At 41.7% G+C, this 25,968-nt stretch overlaps 2 protein-coding genes across 2 annotated transcripts in view; both read right to left on the reverse strand.

Annotated features, from left to right (window-relative positions):
- LOC107105765 (3-hydroxyisobutyrate dehydrogenase, mitochondrial) overlaps positions 1–25,195 on the reverse strand; it is an 83,712-nt gene extending 58,517 nt beyond the window's left edge. The window contains exon 1 of the mRNA XM_015405787.1: positions 25,073–25,195. Within this exon, the coding sequence (XP_015261273.1) occupies positions 25,073–25,109 (37 nt within the window). The 5' untranslated portion in view covers positions 25,110–25,195. The remainder of the gene's footprint in view (positions 1–25,072) is intronic.
- The window catches only part of LOC107105763 (3-hydroxyisobutyrate dehydrogenase, mitochondrial-like), an 18,301-nt gene continuing 17,519 nt past the window's right edge, over positions 25,187–25,968 (reverse strand). The window contains exon 5 of the mRNA XM_015405785.1: positions 25,187–25,194. Within this exon, the coding sequence (XP_015261271.1) occupies positions 25,187–25,194 (8 nt within the window). The remainder of the gene's footprint in view (positions 25,195–25,968) is intronic.

Raw genomic sequence — 25,968 nt, forward strand, 5'->3', positions numbered from 1 at the left:
CTCAACCCCCAAATCTCCAGGAATTTCCCAACCTGGAGCTGGCAGCCCTAAGGTGAATTGATCTCTGTAGCTGGGAGATCCGTTGTGATTCCCAGACCGCTGCCACTGCTGCTGTGGGGGGAGAGGAAGCAGGTGGGTGGCTAGGAGCACTGCCACCACTGCTGCTGCTCTGCGAAGTGGGGGAGAAAGCAGGCAGGAGGCTGGGAGAGTGATGGGGGCAGAAAGAAAGAATGATGGGGTGGGGGCAGAAAGAGAAAGAGTGATGAAGTGGGGAGGCAGAAAAACAAAGAGAAAGATGACAGGTCAGAAAGAGAGAGGAAGTCACATGCATGGAGGAGAAATAGAGAGTAAGAAAAGGGGGGCAGAGGGGAGAAATAGTGTGAGAGAGATAAAATGGCTGTTTTGGAGGGTTGTCTCTATGGCATCATAGCGTGATGAAGTGGGGAGGCAGAAAAACAAAGAGAAAGATGACAGGTCAGAAAGAGAGAGGAAGTCACATGCATGGAGGAGAAATAGAGAGTAAGAAAAGGGGGGCAGAGGGGAGAAATAGTGTGAGAGAGGTAGGGGATGAGGAGAGGAAGCAAAGGTGTGGAATGAGAAAAGCATGGTAGCTTTTCCTGAACTCGTCAGACAGTCCACTGCACTTGGAGGGAGTCACAACAGCTAAAGCACACACATAGGCAGCTATCAATGGCCTGATGCCATCTTCAGAAGGTTTTGATCAGATGAGTGAAGCAGCTGCTTGTATGTAGGTACTAAACCACAAAAGGTATAGTTGAATGTGTTCTAGTATGTAACCACCACTTCAAAATACTAACTTCTAGCCTAAACTCCCCAATTTCTATACAGGCTCCAATTCAATATTGGAGCCTGTATAGAAAGAAATTGGATAAAAAATGTATTTATGTAATTCATTTATACCCTGCCTTTCTTCCCAATTGAAACCCAAAGTGGCTTACATACTCGTTGTCCTCTCCTCTATTTTATCCTCATAACAACTCTGTGAGGAAGGCTAGGCTGACAGAATATGACTGGTCTAAGGTCACCCAGTGAGCTTCCATGGCACTAGTGGGGATTTGAACTTGGGTCATCTTTGTTGTTGTTCAGTTGCACAGTCGAGTCCAACTCTTTGCGACCCCATGAAAGAGATCACGCCAGGCCTTCCTGTCTTCCGCCGTCCTCTGAGGTTGGCTCAATTTTATGTTCGTTGCATCTATAACACTGTCTAACCATCTCATCCTTTGCTGTCCCCATCTTCTTTGACCTTCAATCTTTCCCAGCAGCAGGGTCTTCTCCAGTGAGTGATCCCTTCTCATTTGGTGGCCAAAGTATTTGAGCTTCAGTTTCATTATCTGGCCTTCCAGGGAACAGTCAGGGTTGATTTCTTTGAGGATTGACTGATTTGATCTTCTTGCAGTCCAAGGGACTCTCAAGAGTCTTCTCCAGCACCATAGTTCAAAAGAATCTATTCTTCGGCGCTCGGCCTTCCTTATAGTCCAACTCTCGCAGCCATACATGACTACTGGGAATATCATTGCTTTGACCATGCAGACTTTTGTTGGCAGGGTGATGTCTCTACTTTTTTTCATGCTGTTTAGGTTCGCCATCGCTTTCCTCCCAAGGAGCAGGCGTCTTTTAATTTCATGGCTGCTGTCACAGTCTGCGGTGATCTGGGATCCCAGGAACGTGAAGTCTGTCACTACTTCCACGACTTCCCCTTCTATTTGCCAAGGAGTGATGGGGCCAGATGCCATGATCTTAGTTTTTTTGATGTTGAGCTTCAAGCCCACTTTTGCGCTCTCCTCTTTTACCCTGAACAAGAGGCTCTTTAGGTCCTCTTCACTTTCTGCCATTAGAGTGGTATCGTCTGCATATCTGAGGTTGTTGATCTTTTCCCCAGCAATCTTAATTCCCGCTTGTGATTCATCCAGGCCAGCATTTCGCATGATGTACTCTGCATATATATTAAATAAGCAAGGTGACAATATACATCCTTGTCGTACTCCTTTTCCTATGCTAAACCAATCATTTGTTCCATATCCGGTTCTAACTGTTGCTTCTTGACCCTTATACAGGTTTCTCAAGAGACATGTGAGGTGGTCTGGTACTTTTCTCTAAAGACTTTTAAAATTTAGATTATTTTCTTTGTTTTCCCTCGGTGATTTAGAAACCCAAACAACATCCCCACACTTTTTCCCTTTTCCTGGCAACCCCTCTGCCGTCACCTTTCCCTGATTCCTTCTCTCCTTCCTACCCATCAATCTTTCTCCACAATGGGGACTCAAAAACAATTCATAACTTTTTTTTCTTCCTCTGTTTTATCCTCACAGCAACCATATGAGGAAAGTTAGGCTGAAAATGTATAACTGACCCAAGGTCACCTAGTAAGCTTCCATGGCAGAATGAGGATTTTAACCTGGATCTTCCAGATCCTAGTCTTGAAACTCTACCACACTGGCTTTCATGGAATGGCTGCTGTTGAATAATAACAAGCAGCTGGGCCTGGGTGAATCATGCAAGTCACTCTGTGTTTGCTGCCCGGCCCTGATGAGTCCTCCTCTCAAAGGCTGAAACAGCCCTGGAAAGGGCCTTGTCCCCTTCTCTGCCTTTTACTGACAAAAGCCAAGGCTTCAACTGGCAATATTTATTTATTTATTCCATTTATACCCCGCCTTCCCCGCGAACCAGCTCAAGGCGGCTTACATTAGTCGGTACAAGGTACCATAACATTCACATAAAATTTAAAACATTTTAAAACCATCAGATAATCATAAAGTGCTAGTAGAAAGTAAATGTTCCCTTATTTGTTAAGATGGCGTGCTGCATGATGTAACTGCAGACAATTTCCGACTCAGTGATCTTCTGGCATCATACGATGGTATAGTTCGATCTCAGGGCTACGGCCAACCCATGGTCACAGATGTTGGTGGTAGTGGTGAGGACGGCTCCTAGTTGGCCTGGTGGAAGATCTCCGTCTTGCAGGCCCTGCGGAACTGCAAGAGATCCCACAGGGCCCTGATCTCCTCCGGGAGCTCATTCCACCAGTATGGAGCCACCACCGAAAAGGCCCTGGTGGCCACAAGCCTGGCATCCTTAGGGCCTGGAAGGGTCAATCGATGTTGTGACCCCGACCTTAGTGCTCTCTGGGGTATATATGGGGAAAGGCTGTCCCTCAGGTATATCGAACCCTGGCCATATAGGGCTTTAAAGGTAAGTACCAGCACCTTGAAGTGAATTTGGTATGCTATTGACAGCCAGAGCAGTGCCTTCAGCACTGTGCTCCCATCTAGGAAGACAAATCAGAAACCTGGCCGTGGCATTCTGCACTAGCTACAGCTTCTGGATTTGTGACAAGGGCAGCCCCATGTAGAGAGCATTACAGTAGTCTAGCCTCGAGGTGACTGTCACATGGAACACTGTAGCCAGGTCATCACGGTTGAGGAAGGGAACCAACTGCCGAATCAGCCAAATATGGTAGAAGGCCAACTTAGCAGTGGCTGCTACCTGGGCCTCCATTGTTAAGGAGGTATCCAGGAGCACTCCCAAGCTCCTAACCTCCAACTCTAGCACTAATGGTGCCCCATCGAAGGTCGGGAGCGGGATCCCTACGCCCGAACTGCCCCGACTCAGGCACAGGAACTCCGTCCTCACCAGGTTCAGCTTCAGCTGGCTCAAACTAAGCCAACCAGCCACAGCTTGTAATGCCCGGTCCAGATCTTCCAGTCCGAAGTCCGACTGGCCGCCCAACATCAGATAGAGCTAGGTGTCATCAGCGTACTGGTGACACCCCAGCCCATGCCTCCAGGCAATCTGGGCAAGGGGGCGCATGTAGATGTTAAATAACATCGGGGAAAGCACTGCCCCTTGAGGCACTCTGCACTCTAGCGGGTGTCGCAGTGACTGCTGTTCCCCTAGCACCACCCTTTGTCCCTGACCCTGGAGGAAGGAAGCAAGCTATTGCAAGGCAAGCGCCTGGATCCCCATGTCGGCGAGGTGATGGGTCAGCAACTGATGGCTGACCGTGTCGAACACAGTCAACAGATCCAACAACAGCAGTACTGCCGCACCACCCCGATCCAGATGCCTCCGGAGGTTGTCAGTGAGAGCGACCAGCACCGTCTTCATTTCGAATCCCGGGCGGAAGCCGGACTAGAAGGGGTCTAATATGGAAGTGTCATCCATAAAGCCCTGCAACTGTATTGCCACCGCCTGTTGTAGTTGCCTAGCAACAGCCATTGAGAGCATTTTTTAAGCTACAGGTGCTGCATCAATTATTTTGGTTTTTTTAAACTCTATGTATTTTTTTCTGCAAACACAGGGTGTTTATCAGTTTATAGAAAGATCTGTCTTGTTTGTTCATAGTCCCTTTATCTCCATATTTAAGTATCCACAGATACATGGCCATGTTAAGAATTTATCTGTCTATATTTGGTGAGTATTTTGTGTATGTGTGTATACTTGGAAGTCATGGTTGATTTCTAGCGACCCCTAGTGGGGCTTGGACGTTTGAAAGAGGTGGCTAACTATTGTCTGGCTCTGCATCCCAGGCCTGGTATTCCTTGGAGGTCTCCCTTCCAAGTACTTGCCAGAGTCGGCCCTGCTTAGCTTCTGAGATCTGAAGAGATCAGGCTTGCCTGGGCTATCCAAGTCAGGGCAAGAATTAGATATATTGATGATGATGTGAAAGCTGGATAGCCTATAGCAGGAGCTGCAACAAAATAGTTTTGTGAGCAATAGAATTCTGAACAATGAGAAGAAGAGGCGGTAGTAGAAGGAAATCCATATAGGTACATCCATAGTCTGTGCCCGGAGCTGTGAGCAAAGCATACTTTTGAAGCCTTTGATCCCTGCGACATACAATACTAAAAGCTGTAGTGTTATTTTTAAGTAGCAGTTTTAAAAGAGATACACTGACTCACTCCCTTTCAACAATTTTTCTTAACTAGGATTCATTCCGTATTGCATCTTTGCCAACTATAAAATCAGTTTTCCAAAGCAGGTCACATGCATGACTTACTGTGTTTATTACTGGTTCTTCTACACATTCTTCATACACACTCTTCAACAATATTTTAATATACAACTCACAGGCTGGTGATCCCATGACAACTCTTAAGTGTAGATCATTACTCTTGATAGCTTTGAACTTCAGAATAATATTATAATATTTAGGAAACTTTCCTATAGCATTTAAAAATTTTCTTGTGTGTGAAGCCCAAGTCCACAAAGATGAAGTTATTTAATGTAACTTTTTAAAAAGATTCCCGATAATATTCTTTTAAATCATATGATATGATAATTTTAACGAACTCAGCCACCTACTGTAAGCTTTATCAGAAGACTACATAATGGAAAATAGTCACCTAAATAATGCAAGTTCTCAGACATTATACATCAAAATGTGTTATATGCTGAAGAAATGTTTTATTTAAATAGAATTTTAATCCTTTAATATAAAATGCAGTAAAAGGCCATCCTCCAGCTAAGTAATACTGGCTGCGGTCACACGGAACATTAGCCACGCAAGAGAGACGGAAGACAGGCGGAGTTTCCGGCCACGATCTCACCGGCACATCTGGGAAGCATAGCACTTCCGTGGCACAACCAAGGCTTCCTGCCGAAAACACGCAGCAAAAAACTAGTACCTCGGAGGTACTAGTTTCCGGAAACCGCGGGGCAAGGACGGGCGTCTGATCGCGTTTCCAGTGGCATCCGGCACCCGCCCATTTCCCCCCCAAGTCTCCGTGGATGCGCACACGCACCCAACGGAGCATGCGCATTCGTCGTGTACACAAAAAAAGAAAACCAGTTTGCCGCACCGCGCGCTTCTTCATTGCGCGCAGGCGTGTCCTGTGATCGGCACCTCTCCCTACCCACGGAACCTCCATGGTACCTCCACAGAACCTCCACAGGAGGTCTGATCGCTTAACCACGCGTTAGTTTGCCACGGGGCAAACAGCCACGCTACCCCCCGCAGTTTCCTGCCCGTGCCAATGTTGGTCAAAATCTTATTTCCTTCGATACAAGGCCATTTCAAAAATAAAAAGAAACAAATGGTCATGACAGTACATTTAAGCACATTACCAATAACTATTGCTTGAAGATCACTTTCCAGATTGCAATCCTATCCCTTCTCACATGTATAATCCCATAAAATTCCACCCAAATTAATGCATATTTAAGAGAGCTATTTCTAAAATTCTGAAAAATGCCATTGCTACAAAAGTCCTCTTACAATACACTGTGTAGGATTTGCAGACTACAATGATGGTTTTATCAAAGTAGTTTCCATGTACCCTCCAAAATAACAATATTTGCATTTTTAAAAAATTGTTGTATTAGGGTTTTGTTAAATCTAGATTAAATCAGTCTCAATCACTCAGAGAGGAAAAAGCTAACTTTTAAATGATAGACTTGCCCCCATTCTAATAACCTAAATACACACTTTTTATCAACAGACATTTAAGATGACAGCCGTGATTCCGTTTCCCTCTAATGCAGGCTTTATTTTCACCTCTGTGCAGACGTTCCAGTAGGAACATTGTAATAGGTGCCATTCTAAACAGAACTTGTGTATAATCTATACAGTACTTAAGATTTACTTGCACTTTTAACTTGGCGATTTTTCCCCTCAATTACCATTATTTTTAACGAGGCTAGTTTACTCTTGGAATCTTTGCAGAAAACAGCCATTTACTCCAGACCTAAAGCAATGTCTGCACACAAAAAAGTGTGAAAATACAAAGATTACATGCAGTATAAAAATCTGCATGTGCATGTCATTACTCCACAACATCATTAACTGTGCCAAGAAAAGGCCCAAGTTGTTATGTTAGTTAATGAATTGGCCAGTTATTCAAGCACAGTCTCTGCTGTATCAGATCTGATAAAGACTAGTGTGTTAGATTTTCTCACCAGAGCCCTTAATAAGCAAGACTTGAGGTGACACATTTAAACAACGAATAGTTCAAGGGCCGCAGGAGGCCATTCCAGAGCACAGGCATAATCTATAAAGGCAAACTACCACAGCTTTTTGATGTTAAACTAGTAGCAATATCAACACACAACAAAGCTTAGAAGCAGGCTGTTGTATCAAGTTTAAAAGTGTAACGTGGAGGGTCAAAAGTCACAATTACTTGTGCTACCTTGCTGCTTACAAGCAAAATCTATGTTTTCAACAAGTGGCATTTGAAAATCTAACTATGTAAATAACAACATGGCTTTCACCCCACACAACTTCAGGTTTTGAGATATAAAATATCCCAACTACTCTTTATACAAGTAGGCCAGAAGATATATGCTTGGCCTTAGGACAAGGTGGGAGGTCACAGACACTTACTTTGAAAGCATATACATTTCTTACCAGATTATACACATTAAATACTTGAAGAGAAAGAGTAATGGTGTAAGATGAATGGCACTTCATAAAACTGTTGCTAAATTATCACCTTGGTGAATTAAGCAAGGATAAAAACACAAGCAGTCTAAAATACCTTCCTCAAATTACTATTGTCTGATTTATTTCAATAAATATGCCTTTTCAGAAGCAAAGAAAAATAACGCTATTAATGAAAAAATTGTTTATTCACTATATCCCAAATACTAAGATTTTGCTTAACCTACATACAAAAAACAACTAAATTAAGATAATAAAATTTTAGGAAATAAAGAAATAATGCAATTTTAAGAGGTGCAGAAAAAAAGGAGAGACAGTTGTATCCACAGAAACAGTAAAGATTTCCATACAACTGAACTACAAAACGTTAAGAATTTCCACTCTCAAAGAACTCCTCTGGCCTGATCCACTCATAAAAGACTTTTTGTGCAGCTTAAGAAACAACTACATCCAGTGGAAAATCTTCGAGAATCCACCATGTAAGTCTACAGGGAGAGAACACTAGTTCGGTACTATGTGTATATCTGAACCCTGACAACTGGTACCTCTTTCTACAAATGATTTGTCCATGTATAGCAGCATTCACTGCTGACTGGTATGGGTGAAAGACTGAAATTTTGTGCTCTGCATATGGCAGTCCTGTTCACATGTTACAGTGAACACACATCCATCCTACATGTATGTGGGTAGATCTGTTTGTAAGAAAGAGCTAATGTGTGATTGCTTTACAAATGAAAGCAGGGACCAGTACCTGGATACATGTGGGGTTTGTATCACACATTCAGCTGTACACGTATTAACTATAACATGAGAAGTACTCATTTATATAAAAAATCAAGTACCAATTATACACAATTTGTATGTGCATTCACTGTAATACACATTTGTGCATTTACTACTATGATTCTATGCAGTTTGGAACATGTTTCATATCCAAAATGTTTCACATCCAAAAATCTTCTATTACATGCCTAAATTTCCTGTGGGATTGGGAAATAGCTTTTTGAAGAATACACACAAATTACAGCATTCCTCCTCCAGTGATCAACTGAAAGCTAAATTAGTATGTAAAATGGAAGGAAGCAGTGTTCCATATCAAAGCACTTCCAAAATTTTTCATTCCAAAGCCATGCTTTCATACACTATCATCATGATTATCCCCCTTCAGGCAGCAAGGTTTTTAAAAAGAGATTTTCAACAAAGCCAAAACTGAAATTAAATTTCTACACTTTGCAAAAAAGCTTCTGGTCAGACCCATGGAGTATTTCAATCAGGCTTGGTTGCAATGCCACCTGGTGGTACAGAACATGAACAGATTCCATTTCAAAGGCTGAAAGGTTTGGGGGGGGGAATATGCACTGCTCTGTAAGAATTTTTGGTATACTAGATATCTAAATTGCATCTGTTAACGGACCTTTTAAAAGGGTCTGTTATCCTCATTGCACGCAGTCCAATAAAGTACCAACAATTTTACACATAGGGCAGAAACTAAAAACGGGGGATTTCCCAGTTGTTTCAAGCCTTTGTAAATTGAATGCCTGGATAAATTTATGTACACATCAGGCTTCTTAACATTAAATAAAATTTCCCCCCCTTTTTGAAGAAAAATGACATGTTGCTGAAACCTTAAAGAAGGGTTACTGAACTGCTTTGTAAAATTACACTGTATAATTAATTCCATGGTAAGAACGTTTTTATGGCGTGTTTTGGTGACCCTTTATTACCATCAAGTTCACAATGCTGGTGGGCTGCCTTTTAATCCCTCCGCAGACAAAGACCCTAAATAAACACAGATCCCTTCCTGGGAAAAAAGTCCACTCTGGTTAAATGGTAAGGAAATGAGTAAATCATTAGTAATCTTTAAAGCCAAAGCTATAAACTCAAGTTACCTTAAGTTAAAATGAAAGTGTCCTGCAAGAGTTTCAAAGTTCTGTCACAGATAGACATCTCCAGCTCTCGACTCCAGACTAGGCGCCAGCTGATAAACAAACAATTTAAGTCAAGAACTGGAGAATTCCCAGCTTTTTGGGTTAATGGCTTTGGCCAACAGTATTTATTGCCTTCAGTTATATTCTCACTTAGCTCTAAGAGGAAATTTAAACTCATCATTATCTTAAAGCTCCATATAGGCCACAGTCAATTCACCTGATATAGCTCTTTTTACTCTGAGTACATTTTAGTGTTCCCCCCCCCCCAAGTGAGGTAATAGTGTAAACTAATTAACCACAATTTAAGGTTGACTTTTTAACTGGTTAAATAAATTTTGTTCAAACTAGTTTATAATCTTCCTCTCTGTCCAGTGTCAAGGCTACAGAACGTAACTTTACCATTTCTAATCTAAGTAACTAGTAGCATATATCCATAAAAAGTACTAGTACTGTACACCCATAAAAACACAGCCAGTGAGGTGCACGGAAGAAGAGTGTTGGACTTTGTTTAGGGGGATCTGGGTTAAAATACCCACCGGGCTATAAAACTTATTGTGTGGCCCTGGGCAATTCTCTCTGCTAAACCTTCTCACTGGGAAGGAAAACATGTTGAAAACCCAAGTACTGTGCCTTAAGCTCCTTGAGGAAAGGGTGGGATATTGCCCTGTTATGTTGGTATGAAACCCTGGATTGCTTCTTGACTTGACCAACATAAAGCAAACAAGACTGAACACTCTCCATTCTCTGGTCAGTGGCAGAAAAAGCCTTTAAGGTTTCCAGTGCAGAGCATGTGCATGTATTCAGCTATGAAATAGCCTATATAGCCTGTGTAATGCCATTTCAAACATTCGGTTTAACTAAAGAGAACAAATAGGAGAGGGCAGCTTGTGAAGACAGGCCCCACAATCTACACACACTCTGCTTTTTTGTCTGCACAGTCTACATGCAAGTACAAACTGAATGTGTACAGGCTTGCCTATCCGACCAGAATTATATTTCCCGTAGAGTCCTCCCTGATGCATATAGCGTCTACGCATGCAGACATCAGACTGAACATATCAAGATCAAGCTAGGGCCTACTGACAATTTCCTTCCTTCCCTCTTCTGTTCAGTATACTCACATTGATGATTCAGAAACTAAATTTTATGAAGGTATAACAATCATAAGTAAATGTTAAGCGTGGCATGCAGAATTCAACACTGACAATCTTCTAGAGAGTTGTGCCACATAAGTAGAACGACTTTGACAGCCAGAAATCTATTTTTTCCATGGTGCAATTTAAGAAATAAATTGCTTCTACTAGTTTGTGGGGTTTTTTTGCAGTGGTTTCGGCATTGCAACTTAAATATATTATATGGGTCAGAATGAACCTGGGTCTATGAAGTGTGTCTATACCACATCATACTAACAAGACACTTGAGTATATTTTATAGCACAGAATATTCTGCATTTATGGTTTTGCTACATTTGCCACACAGTCCTATCCATACACAAGCAAGTACCACTGACTTCAGTAACTCTTACTCTCTAGTAAGAGCGCTTAGAATTGCAGTATTCAACTTTCAGCCCATGGACATAGGGGCCTATCACTTACCTTGCATTAATTAAATATACACATACTAGGCTTATGTCAGTCTATTCACTTATAACACCCTACAAAAATACAAAAATGTAGAGTTCTCCTGAATATGAAAAAGTTTTCCTAACAGAAATTTGTTTTACATGCACTGAAGAAAACTGCTGGTAAAAACATAGTTTTCTTCTCTAAGGAGGACAGTACAACTCATTTTACAAGCACCCCCTCCAATTCTTTTGAAACTTCCTTGGTTTGGCTTGGAAAGACACAAAGGATTAAATTGTCCCACTGCCAAAGACTTCCTTTGAGCAGCTAATGACAGTGAAGACGTGGTGATGCTGAAAAATATATTCACACCACTAGATTACTGTAGAAATTATTAGGAAATGAACTAAGACTAAAATAAACTAGGAGTATGTGAAATTGGGCTTCAGTGTACTTCTAGTTAGATGGGGAATCATAGTTCCTTCTCTGATCTAACAGCTGTCTTTAAAAAAAAGAGGCTAAAATCCTGATCAGCTCATCAAGAGGGAGGAGGAAAAGCAGCTACATTCAGCCTGGCCTTAGTCTGTCCATCCAATTTTAACCTTTTTGGAAGACCCAATGAATATAGCCTGAATGTTCTATGTATACTTTTGGATTTAAGGTTGCCAGCCCCCAGGTGGGAGTGGGGGATCCCCTAATTTTGTGAGCTCCTGCCTGCTGCCAGCTAGGTGGCTGGAGGGGGAAGCCATGCCGCCAACAGCCATGATCCAGCATGACGTCTCTGACATGATGATGTCATGTGGAAGTGATGTCATCACGCTGGGGACGATGTGCGGCGATGCTCTGGTATTTTGGCCAAACTCTATGGATACTTCTGTGTGATGTCATCACGTTGGGAATGTTGTGCCCCCCCACTCCCAAAAAGCTCCCTCCCCCCCCCCACCAGCGAGGAGGTAACACCTGGCAACCCTATCTGGATTGGAGCTGGTGGCTTGTACCCTATGATTCTGGGGGAGCCACTAGGGTTGGAGAAAGGCTTCAAGCTTAAGGAAGGCTTGAAGCATTGAGCTGACAGGATAAAAGACAGTGTACATAATACATACATAAATAAAAATAAATAAATATCCCACGTAAGCCCCAAGCCTACTGTTTTATTTAGGAAATGTTCCAGCTAAGATTAACTAACTTTAAGTTCCAAGAGCCTACGTCCAAAGCTTCCATCTTTACTTTGGTCACTATCGACATTTGATATCTAGTAACAGAAGAGATTTTATAGCACACACTGCAAAGTCCGCAGAGGATTAGGAATCGAACAGCATGGGAGCCATTTAAAAGCTGGAAGAACAATATGTAACTTTCAACCATGCAATAAACCTGGAATTACCACACACATTTCCCCAGATTTTCAGACAAATACTAACGCAACAAGGGTACTAGCAACATACTCTCTCCTTCCCTTTATATTCCATAATGAACTACAGCCAAATTGAATTAAAATCATTCACAAATAACCTATCTTAAGATCTTTTGGATTTTATTAAATTTATTAATTTATTATTTAATAGATTTTTGACTGCCCTTCCAGTTCACAACAATTTAGTTTGTTACAATGTAAAATAAATTAAAATAATAAAAACACAATATTTAAAACATTCAGAAACACTTAAACATTTTAAAAACAAGATGGCAGTGTTAGCATTCAGTCACTGGGGGAGGGGGGAAGGTGGCAAGCAGATATAAAGAATCATCACTGGCCTCAGCCAAAGGGCAGGCAAAACATCTCTGCCTTACATGCCCTTCAAAACTTTAATAGATCAGACAGGGCATGGATGTCACTCAGCAGAGAGTTCCACCAGGCTGGGGCCAGGGCCCTGGCCCAGGCCAGCTGGATATCTTTTGGGCTGGGGACCATCTTTTGGGCTGGGGACCACTCATTTGCATATTAAGCAACACACCCCTAATGTAGCCAATCCTCTAAGAGCTTACAGTAGCTCCTGTAAGAAGAGCTCTGTAAGCTCTTGGAGGATTGGCTACATTAGGGGTGTGTGGCCTAATATGCAAAGAAGTTCCTGCTACAAAAAGAGCCCTTTGGGGGACATACCAGGAGAGGCGGTCCCAAAGGTATGTAGGTCCTGATCATTTAGGAGATAGTTTGTGCTATTTTGCGTGTACACAAGGGGTGGAACTTTGGGGGGAAACTTCCATTTGTTTCTTCTTAGGGTCACACACACAGAGAACAAAGAAACAAAGATGGAGTATATCTGAACTAGAAATATGAATTAGACTATTGTTGCTTTCTTTCCATGTAACCCTTTCCCTAATTTTGTAGACGTTAAACACACACATGTCTATGCTGCATTATTCCGTTGATTACAGATACAGGAGCTGTCATCATCCTCCCACAGTGGTGAATGAATGTGGCTTTGGATGTTGTGTTTTAAAAGTCCATTGTTGCCTTTGAATTATTGCAACTTACATTTATGTCACTTTTTTCACCACTTCTGATCTCCAGCATCACACACAAAGTCAGACAACTGTCACTTTTCAAAATACCTGCAGCAAAATTAGTATTCTAATAATATGGAAAATGTTGCAAGATGAAAGCTGATGTCTGGTTTTATAGTGTGATTTTATGGCTGTTAAAAGAATTTTGATTTATGCAGCAGGTCTTCCTGTGGAAATATGAATGTTGACTTAATTGCAATTTTTCCTGCCATTGCTAAAACCAACTATTTGGCAGACAATCAATAACCTTAACCTTAATGTGAAGCAAGTTTCCTCCCCCAAAAGGGCTACATTAGTTCATGCTTTCTGATGAGAGTTTAGGATAATAATCCATACATTATAATACTAGATGAAGTAGTAGAAATTATTATTAGTTGTTGTAGATTTTCCGGGCTGTATGGCCGTGGTCTTGGCATTGTAGGACCTGGCATCAAGTCCAACAATGCCAAGACCACAGCCATACAGCCCAGAAAATCTACAACAAGTAATGAACTCTGGCCGTGAAAGCCTTCGACAATATATATTGGAAATTAGCTCACACAGATATAGGACATAGTGGAATATATTGTAAATTTACTGTGATTTGTGATTATTTTCCTCCTAATGATTACCAGTAATCCGCATAGACGGTACACAGTTGCCTCATTGGACATTACATTTTGGTAAAGCATTATGTTGTTTTACATACACACACACAAAATTAGAAACTACTTTAATGGTTTTGCAAGAGACAGGAATCAGTATATTACCTCACGTCTCAGTTCCCAGAATTCATCAGGACAAACTGGATTACGACAATTCAAGGGGGTGGACCTAGACTAAGTCTTCCATCAGTAGACTAGAACTTTGCTGTCCCCCTCCTCACTGCAGCCTACTGACCTCCATGAAGTGCTGCACTTGGGGAACAGGGAACCCTGATGAACAACATGAGGGGGTTCTGCAGTGGGAAGGATAGTTAGTTAGCCTGGATTCAACTCAAAATTTGGTTCTATCATGCAATGCCAGAGCTAGCTCTGAGCACACCTCTTGACATTTTTCTCTATAGCTAAATTTTGAAGTTTTGTTTGGTTGAATGCCAGCAGCAATACTGAAGTTATTGGACAAATGAAAGCTATATACTACTTTTCTATGCCGTTACGGCTGCCATGTGGCAAACAAACAGCTACTGCATAGACTCTCATCATCTGTTTAGGTCCAAGGATACCAGAGGTAGTTTCCCAACTTTATTTCTATTAATTCAGGATTAACACTATTAGGGATACGTTACTGAGTTTAACACCCTTCTGGAGAATTACCACTGTGACTTGGTCCCTCCATGGCATGAGGTTATTCTCACTGATTTAATAGTTAATTTCAAATTCTCACATAATTGCTATTCCCAATATAAACAGGTTTAAAGTTGCCCAGTCTGGATTTTACTTCTGTTTGGCAACATAACTTTATATTGCATGTTCTAAGAAAATTAATCAATTCAATTATCCTTGCCACTATATTCTGAACAGTTTTCCAGTTCTAGAACAAGTATACAAATCTGGAAGAGTGAAGTCATAATCTACATGCTCAGGAAAATCATGTTGTATAGAGAGCTTTTCTGGGACTGTGCTGCTTCAAAATGCAAACAGGACAAAAATGAAGCAGTTCTTCCCCATGTCAAAAAATAACCAACTTGTGGAAAACCAGCACATCATTAAACTGTGTTGTTGCCTAGTCTTTTACTAGCTGTTGCATTTCATAATAATAACTGTGTGCCATCAAACTGCAATCGACTCAATGTAACAATTGTGTGCCATCAAACTGCAATCAACTCATGGCAACTCTGGGACCACAGGGTTTTCTAGGCAAGAGATGAGCAGAGGTGGTTTGCCATTGCAAAGAGTTAGCTACAAAAGTCCTTCATTTGATGGCTAGATAAAAACCATTTGCTTCCATGGCCAGCAAGAGCTATTATATTTACTTTAAAATGCCTAGAATTTAGACATGCAAATTGGGGGATAAACAACTGGAAATTCACACACACACACAATAGTACAAGACTGTGAAGTAGGGATGTGCACTAGAATCAAAATCTGGATTCAGAATTTGACCCTTCAGATTTGCAATGTAGAAAATCTGGAATTTCTGAATATCAGAAACTCTATTAAAATCTATAGGAATACTGATTTTCCATTTAAAATACACACAGGCAATTTTTACAAACTTTTCTTCCGCTTCAGCCCTCTGACCCTTTCCCATGCCTATGCCAACCTCAAATTGCTGAGAAAACATGGCAAACACATGCAGCAACAGCCACAATCTCCAGGCATTAGGAAATGACTGTGATATGGGCATGAACCCTGAAGACTGAAAATGCCATCAGGGCAGCATTGAGCATAGCACATTGGAGTGAATGACAGCTGGTGCTGGTGAGCAGGAAAATACCCTGGGCAATGCTGGCAGGCAAGCTAGAGCAGCAGGCACGATAGACAGACAGTGGTGAGTGGGTGAGAACTACCCCAACAGCATACTTGACTGAATGAGCACATTCATGGAATAGCAGTTGTAAGAAGGGAAGGGACAACAGGAGGTGGCAGCAAACTTGAAGATGGCATACCCTGTACTGTGGACTGGAGTGTGTGATTCTCTCTTACTCAAAGGGCAGCCAGGAGTCAATGGGACTGCAAATATTAAGAATTATTCTGAATATGCAGAACTGTAACATTCTACTTCAGAATTTTTCATAAATATTCAAAACATAGCATTTTTCTGTCCTTCCAAATCTGATTTGCACATTCCAACTGCCAAAGTCCAGAGACAGATGAGCAGTTTTCCATCCACTTAATCTTGAGCCTTAGCAACACACTACAGCATCAACTGTCGAGGTTAGGGGATAGCCTAGAACCTTAGTAGTAGAGTGCAGAGAGGAAGGTATTTCTCTCTCTCCCCCCTCTTTTTATATATATATATGTGTGTGTGTGTGTGTGTGTGTGTACACACATACACACACGCTGTGTGAGAAAATTTGAGATGGATGTGTACTTCACACCTGCCAGGACACTGTAAGCTTTTAACAGGGCAATTTCTCCCTCAGGTTTCCTCCTCTCACCTTTGAACCTTAACAGCCCTCAACATTACATGCCTCCTAGAAGGCAATGAGAATGCTCAGTGCATGGTGGGCTGTTTTTCATAGGATTTTCTTCCAGTCTTTTCAAATTGACAAACTAATATTTTCCAGCATACTTGAAGAACCCTTTCCCCATTGTGAAGAAACTCCTCCTTTTTCTACAGATAGATACACAGACCATCAGGAGCCAGCAGGAAGGGAGGCTTGGGGGGGGGGGGACTGAGCGGATCCCATCGGGGAGGGAAGAGTGTGGAAGACTGGGTGAGCAGCGCACCAGGCAGTGGAGAGAGGAGTGTGCTTACACGTGAATGACGATGACCTGGGAATCTGGGATTAGTACTATGGACAGGACTCGGAGACTGGTAACAGTTCTCACAATATGCCAGCACCCCAAACTGCTACCCCAGTACTCCAACCAACCCCCCTCTAGGTACTCCATGAGCCGCACCGTTCATTGTACCTTTGGGGTAAATCCCTCTAGACAGCTTAGCAGAGCTGCTGAGCACCTTGGGACACCTGTCACAGGAAGGTGTGCAGTCCATTTAAAAGCAGCTGTCAGGGTAGGAAAAGGGGAGTTACATCTGCCGCGACGTGGGAGCCACTCCATCCTCCTTCCCTGCACATGTCTGGGTGGAAAACTACAGCATGTGGACCCCTTACTGTGGCCCTGGGAAGTGCCTGCTGGCTCTGCAGAGGAGGAGGGCTTCTTCTCCCTCCCAGCTCTGCTCCAGTGGCGGTCGCTGTGGGGGCAGCAGGGGAGGAGGGCAGCACGCCACTCACCCCAAGCTTCCTCCCCCTCCAGGCCCTGCCCTCTCCTGGCCCTGGGTGGGGCTGAGCTGATTTGGGAGGGGGCACCACCCCCAGGGCTCCACCCTGGCTATGGGCCTGCCCTTACCTAGAACTGTGAGAACTAACTCATTCCTGACTACTATTTTTAAGACTTAAAACCATTAGGAGTTCAAAATCAAACATCACGTGAAGTTTGGCCCTAATAAACCTTCCACTTATCACAGTATTCAAATTTTAAGGGTAGTTTTTACTACTGGATATTCAAGGTTAGAATGGAATTTAAGGAATGTTTCTTGTCACTCTATCAGTGGGTGTGGAAGATATTCAAAAGTTAACACCATAAAAAAATCAAGAATTCCATTTGTTTCCTTAGCCAAGGTTTCACTTGAAACAGTAGTTTGAGCTCCAGCCAGAAGAGAAATCAGAATGTGCTTCCATTAGCATCCTGCAGGGAGCCACTTGAAAGCAACCAATAGCTGAAGAGATTGGCTGAATCAAAGATCGGATGGAGTATACTTACCTAGCTATCTTTTCAATATTTGAAAACTATTGGTATTTCAACAAAAGTATTTCTATATGTTGTCGAAAGCATTTCTATTTCTATATGTTGTTGAAAGCATTTCTTTTACAAAATTTCAACAAGTTTATGCAATAAAACCACAACATTTCTATTAATTTGTGCCAGAACAAGTTATTACGAAGCACACTCTTACAATTGCCAATCTCATTATTTGGGCCATTTGAAGCTTGCAACCAGACAGAAATGGACGTCACTTTATATTTTTCCATTGTTGCATACCTTCCTTGGGTTTCAGAGATTTCTGTGCTGCCAGCCCAAATAATTCTAGGAGTCCTGCCATTTTTGTGTTTTTACAAAGAGTCTTGAAGTCATGCAATTAATGAAAATCTCAACTGGTAGGGAAGTTCTGGTAATACACTGGAGCTTGAAAGCAAGCAAACTAAGCCCATAAGTTGCTTCAAAACAATGTCATTGTATTTAGTTTCTTTACTTATTTAAAAAGTTATATCCCACCTTTCTTTTTAAGGCTTACAAAATGAACAAACAAAAGACAGTGCTGTGTTTTTAAATCCTGGAAATCAGAAGTACAGTTTACAAGTAAACATTATTTAGTTGCCTTGAGTCACAAACAGCAGCACAGAGTAGGGAAGGTGTACAGTAAATAGTGGAGCAGCTACACTCACATATAAATTCATATATACATCCTCTATCCATGTGTGTACTTTTTTCCATAAGCAGCTCTCATATGGACATAGTGATATTAAAATGATTCAGCCATGCAAGAACAGGGTAATCATATGGGTCACAGATCCTATGGGAATTAACCCATGCAACCAGCCTCTTCCTTTGTGTTGGATTCTTTAAATATTACCCTAGCCACATGAGAGCGGCTCACAGAATTTGGGGATGGCAGCAATACATATCTTTACTAGTTAGTAGTCTTTGTTTAGTGGAATATATACCTATGGCAAGTCACTTAGGTGCTTCAAAAATCCCACCACTCCACTCCCTTTGGAGTTTCTAGAGCACATGAGTTAGATATTTGTGAAAAAAATACTGACATTTATCTAATCTACAAAACAACTTAAATCTCATGGAATTACAATCTTGGAATTGTATTTCTGGGAGAGTGCACAGAATTACCTGTTTAAGCCCACAGAATAGAAAATGCCCTCCTTCAAATTCTTGGGCTGTGCAGAGACTTTTTTGAGAAATTCGTCTCAAATTTGATTTACATATTGAGTGCATAGTATCCTCCCAATTGCAGGTCCCACAGCAGTAAAACCATGAAGAATGCTTTTGTGACAACAGTACTTCACAAAGCCTGGCTGTTCAGATCAGGTGTGCCATGCTGTTGGGATGGCGGAAGAAATGGAGGGAGAAAGATCTTCAGAGGAAAGTAGCTACCTGCAGATGGTGTAAGGAATAAAGGAAGTATAGAGCGCCTTTCCCTCGGAAGCTGTACAGAGGGAGTAACAGAAACAAGAGCTCATAAGCAGTGTTCCCTCTAAGCTGGGTTAGTGTGAGCTAGCTCATAGTTTTTTAGCCTCTGGCTCACACATTTTTGTCTTAGCTCAGGAAGGATGGCTCCAGAGCAAACTAATTGATGCAGCAGCCAAATTGCTTGCTCACATCTTTAATGCCAGTAGTTCACAAAGTAGAACTTTTACTCACAAGACTCCACAGCTTAGAGGGAGCATTGCTCATAAGACACAAGGGCAGGAAAAGAGAGTTAGAAAAGTTCCCATCAAGGGCTTTTGTGATTGTCAGTATGTCAGCGTTCATAAACTGCACAACAATTATGCCCAATACCCATGTGAATTGATTTTGTTTTAGTTATTTTATTCCTTTTGTGAAGTATTTCTACACACTGTACTAGCCCACGGAAGTTCTCAAGATAGCTTATGAACAAATTAAAAAACATCCATATACAAATGCTAAACAATATCAACTTTTTAAATAAACAAAACAATTTTAGGACAACAACGTAGGTAAAAGGGACTAATACATGGTTAACACAAGCATGCACTATCTCATCAAACAGGCCAGGATGTGTTTGCTAAGAATAAGCAGAGACAGAGGATTACTAAAAAACATATTTGATGGTGGAAAGTGCTGTTAAGGCTTTCAAGGCAAGAGACATTCAGAGGTAGTTTGCCATTGCCTGCCTCTTCAGCATATCCCTGGACTTCCTTGGAGGTCTCCCTTCCAAGTACTAACCAGAGCTGACCCTGCTTGGCAGCTGAGATCTGATGAGATCAGGGTAGCCTGGCTCTTACCCAGGTCAGGGCAAAAAGAATTTTAGGTGTCACTAAAAACCTGGGTGCCGCATGATGGAGTGAGCTCCCATCTCTAGTTCCAGCTCCTGCCAACCTAGCAGTTCGAAAGCAAGAAATTGCAAGTAGATAAATAGGTACCACTTCGGTGGGAAGGTAACAGCGTTCCGTGTGCCTTGGTGTTTAGTCATGCCGGCCACATGACCATGGAAACGTCTTCGGACAGCGCTGGCTCTTCGGCTTTGAAACGGAGATGAGCACCGCAACCCTAGAGTCGGATTCGACTGGCTTTAGAGCAAGGGAACCTTGACTTTTACCTTTACTAAAAGCCTGTGTAAATTAAAAAAAAAAATCCACATGAACCTGCAAGTTCACCAGAGTGGCTAGCAAATGGATGGTGCTGGAGAATTCCGTAGGTGAGGTGTCATCACAGAGAATGCCCTGTCACTTGGAGACACCTGCCTCACTGCCAAAGTCAGGGGGACCTAGAGACCAGGGTTTCTGAAGACAGCCTTATTAGAACACATTAATATGGGAGCAGGGATTTCTTCAGATACCCTGGTCTCAGATTGTACAAGGCTTTAAACATAAGAATCAGCACTCTAACCTGTGCCTACAAAACAATTTGTCACCGCAGTATGACCAAATATAAGAAACCCCAATTAAACGCCATGCCCAAACAACACTTTGCTTACTAGGCCTCAATCATAAATAAACGGCCGACCTTATTTAAATGAATTTTCGCAAAAGGAATTTGAGCTTTGACAGAAACAACATGTTTCAGCCTGAAGCAAAGTAAAAATGCCAAGTTATAAACTTCTCCAAGGGAGGATTTATAATGGAAATGCCAACAGACTCTTAACTACAGTGGTGCTGTTTTGTGCCAACATATAAATAATTTTAGTTTTTGTGGTCACATCATAAATTAGACACAGTGCTAGTGGAAACAGTAGGGTTCTGATTCAGTATGCAGAAAGAGCAAGAGTGCATGTTTGTATTTTAAAGACAAGCACAGCACAGACTTGATGCTGACTCTGAAATGAAGCCTATAAGAGGGTTTGGATTAAGAAAAAAAAAGTTAGTAGCCAAGTCATTTTCTGAATTCTTCAGAGCTTGTAAAATAAAGTTTTTAACAAGCTCCAGCGCCTACTGTTTCAATCTTCTAGGAATCATTTACACAAATGAGCAAAAATGGTTCCATTCAACTTGTGTTATTTTCTCCATTAAGGAAAAAAAAATGCACACAGGCGCACACACTCCACAATCTATAAAGGACACTTCAGTTTGACACAAGCAACTGCTGCAAATGCCACACTAGTGACAACAGTGTGTACAAAGAGACTCTTATGCCTACTGAGAGCACATAGGACTCACTTTCTTCATTCTCAGTTTACACTTGTCACTACAGCATCAATAAATGACTTAACATATTCCAGTTTCCCTCAGGCATATATAGGCAAGATGCAACAGAAGGGGCAACTTTGGCCAGGCAACGTGGAGAGCAGCAAACTACATTTCACTGCCGAGGCTCTCTGCTTATATAAAAGTTTTGATAGGGAGGGTAATGGAAAATGAAAAGACCCAGTGGCAAGTAAGGTGCGGACATGGATCTTTTGGCCTTTTCAGCTGCTTTCACATATTTTCACAAGGGCTGATAGCCCTTGAATTTTGCAAGGACTGTACTGACAGACTTCTTTATTCATTTACATTTTTAGAGTGCCGTGCTCTGGGAAAATTCAGGACAAAGGACCTGGTTTTCTCTCTACAGTTCTATTTAAGGCACAATATGGCTTAGTTTGCTATCCTATCTTGTTGAAGGGTTAGTCAAAGTTCTGCTTACAAACCGTCTATCTGTGCAGCACATTTGCTTCACTGCAAGTATAATACCCTTGTGTTTTCCACATGGGACGGGGTTGCTCCTAGAGCTGCCAGTACAGTGCAACTGCTCCACATGGCAGGTTTCCCTGCATCTTCAGTCCCTTACAGGGGCCATTTCCCTTGCCCTGTTGTGAGATTTTTTTTTTTAAACCAACAACTGATATATCATGTTTTATAATGTTGGAACAATGTGTCTATCCCGCTCTGAATTCCTAGGTTTCAGTGTGGTTGTTTTTTTAAAGTCTAGCCCCTTACATAGGGGAGGTGTGTATTTCCCTTTACATTTCTTCAAATACAGAGGGCTAGAAATTTTTTTAAAGTGAAAGCTGAGATTTCAGAGAACCTAATAAACACACATGGTTACAATATGTTGATTAAAAAACACACAACCCCCTCAGGGGGCAGACAAGGAAAGGGCTCCCACAGGAGACTGGGGCACAGAAAAGGGCACTGATATGGGCAGTACCAGGACTTCCCATCCATATAGCTGTCCTCCTGGCTTTTGGACAATCTTTCACAAAACATTGTTGCAAAGCAGGTTTGGGATAGATCACAGGAAAAACAGGAAAACTTGGGAGGTGCATGGAAGCAGGAAAAATTTCACTTCCCGACAACATCCAAGCCAGAGCAAACAACCTGTGTGTAAGTGACCTGTTTCTGAGCCAATACACTAACAGTATCCTGCATGGTTTCTCATACCACATTTATTTCTACATCAGTCTTAGTCAGTCTTAGACTTTAGCCTGATATTCATGCTTCCTCTATATTCCTTTGTTGTTCGGCAGTACAACTCTTGCTACTGCAATCCCAGTTGGAACAAAGCCAGTCTTCATTAGAACCTTCCAACTAGGACTCTGGCTTAATTCATTAAGAGACTGTCACTCAGTGAGATTGCCTATAAAACCAAACATGCTCCAGAGTAAAAGACACCAGTTAAATTGGACCATTTGCTATAATATAAACACTACAGCTTAGTGTGTCTCTGGTATGGAGACTGCTAATCATGTTCCTTATGCTTAGTTACTTTAAAAATCTTCTGTCAGCTGTTTCTCCAGCACACAAAACTGCAGTGACCTCAGGGTTACCATAATGGAGAAAATAAGTTCTCTTACTCCGTCAGAGGAAGATGTTACAATTCAAGTTCAAAATCCCCCATTAAGTAGAGTTAAAATATGTTCAATCACCAATAAACAAAGAACTATGGAATTAGTTCCATGGAATTCATAGTTCCATGAATTTGATCTATGGAAAAAATCCAGCTTTCAATTGTCAGCTTGGTAGCCATTACTCAATACCACTAGTACTCTCTCAGCAGCTCATGACATTTGCAACTACCATGAACCAAGAGAGCCACATGATGACTATCCTCTGTGCAGTACCCCCACTCCCACATACAATAATATAAGATATAAATATTACATTAAATATGTAGCTATAAACTTGTCATTTATCAAAGTATCACAAACTTGAGCCACCGCAGCTCCTAAATTTGTAACTAGTACACCTCTAAATCCTGAAAAGAGAACTGACATATCAGGATCCAGTTTTTCTCAAGAAAAAACAAAAACGTGCACCACTATGCCCCCCCAAAATTCTCACACAAAGGATCAGTACGTGCATGCTTGTGCCTTTTAGTAAACTGAAAAGAAGAATTTGGAAAGTCTCTTAAAATCCCCAACTATTTTATTTCACCGCAGTATGACCAAATATAAGAAACCCCAATTAAACGCCATGCCCAAACAACACTTTGCTTACTAGGCCTCAATCATAAATAAACGGCCGACCTTATTTAAATGAATTTTCGCAAAAGGAATTTGAGCTTTGACAGAAACAACATGTTTGGGGGGTTGGGTTGTAACAGGGGAGATAGTCCTAAAGGTATGATGATCTCAGACTGTTTAGGGCTTTAAAGGTTAAAACCAGCACTTTGAACTGGATCCGAAAATCAACTGGAAGCCAGTACAGCTGCTTCAAAATAGGCTGAATATGCACAGACCATGAATGATTGGTCAACAGTCTAGCAGCCACATTCTATATAACCTGAGGTTTCCAAAGCATCTTCAGGGGCAGCCCTGCGTAGAGCGAATTGCAATAGTCCAGTCTAGAGGTGACTGACTTGGAAAAATAGGGGGGCAGTGGATGAGCCTGGTGGAGATAGAAAAATGCCAATTTTGCCACCAAGGACGCTTGTTTGTCCAAGGTAAGCAACGTGTCCAGCCAGACCCCAAATTCCTTATGGAGTCTACCAGTGTAAGCTTGCTTTTAAGTAAATTTGCATCAAATTGAGGATTAAGCAATGCAACTTGCTGATATGTGGGGATTTTAAAAACATATGAAGCTCATAACACTACTGGCCACCTAAGCGCTCCACAGGCTCTGTATGATTGCAGGGAAGGACAGGCCTGCCATCTCTCCAGAAACAGCTTGCTTGATCCTGCTGGAAGCTGCAGAAGCCCATTCTGCTTCATGCTGTGGAGAAGGCAAGGCAGAGACAGAAGTAAGGGGTGCTCAAGGTACTCATTTCAGGAGCCTTCTCAGGTCAGGCCATGAGCGTTCCAAACAAAGGTTCCAAGACAGCCTGATTGGTTGGTTCAGAACAGGTCCTCTAAGGGGGAAGTATTTGGGAACCCTCTACTTGCCACACTGTCATCTTGTTCTCTCCCCTGCATGACACTTATAGCTCAGGGTGAGATGAACAAAAGTACTCTACCCCATGCCAGGGAGAGACACAAAACAGCAAGGGAAGGAATGGGTGCTCAGGGATTTTCATCAGCAGAGGGAACCTCCCTTGTCAGCTGAAAATGCCTCCTGAAATGCTAGTCTTGTGGGACTAAGGATCCCCCCGGGAACAGCATAAGAGGGGAAATGGCAGAGATTTCTTCCACCGGTTTGTGGAAATGTTTTGAAGGCTCTAACCAAAGAAATCTGCACATGGGACATGAACCCTAATAGTAACATATGTAAGTACTACTTCTAGTATTTCAGGTGCTCAACCCCTGCTTGGAATGCATGTCAGACTACCCCTTTGCCCAGCCTGAGAAAAGAAACCTTCTATAAATCACTAATGGAAACAAGTGAAAAAGCAGTTACAGTAGTCTCAGTTTAAACAAGGACTTACCACCAGAAACAGGAGCATCCATAAAAACAGCTCCCATTTTTTCAGCTTCTTTGGCTAGCTCTTTTGAAACTGCAGGATCAATAGTACTGGAGTCGATTAACAAAGATCCTTTCTTCACTTTCCTGAAAAGAATTAAAAAAACAACAATATTGAGATTTTACAGCTATGACAAATACTGACAATGAAAATTAACACCATAGATGCAACGAACATGAAATTGAGCAAACTTCAGAGGACGGCGGAAGACAGGAAGGACTCTGGCTTAATTCATTAAGAGACTGTCACTCAGTGAGATTGCCTATAAAACCAAACATGCTCCAGAGTAAAAGACACCAGTTAAATTGGACCATTTGCTATAATATAAACACTACAGCTTAGTGTGTCTCTGGTATGGAGACTGCTAATCATGTTCCTTATGCTTAGTTACTTTAAAAATCTTCTGTCAGCTGTTTCTCCAGCACACAAAACTGCAGTGACCTCAGGGTTACCATAATGGAGAAAATAAGTTCTCTTACTCCGTCAGAGGAAGATGTTACAATTCAAGTTCAAAATCCCCCATTAAGTAGAGTTAAAATATGTTCAATCACCAATAAACAAAGAACTATGGAATTAGTTCCATGGAATTCATAGTTCCATGAATTTGATCTATGGAAAAAATCCAGCTTTCAATTGTCAGCTTGGTAGCCATTACTCAATACCACTAGTACTCTCTCAGCAGCTCATGACATTTGCAACTACCATGAACCAAGAGAGCCACATGATGACTATCCTCTGTGCAGTACCCCCACTCCCACATACAATAATATAAGATATAAATATTACATTAAATATGTAGCTATAAACTTGTCATTTATCAAAGTATCACTGAGCATACAGGGTTTTCTCCACACCACTGC

Source organism: Gekko japonicus, unplaced genomic scaffold (assembly GCF_001447785.1).
Source record: "Gekko japonicus isolate JY-2015 unplaced genomic scaffold, Gekko_japonicus_V1.1 scaffold126, whole genome shotgun sequence".
NCBI lineage: Eukaryota > Metazoa > Chordata > Lepidosauria > Squamata > Gekkonidae > Gekko > Gekko japonicus.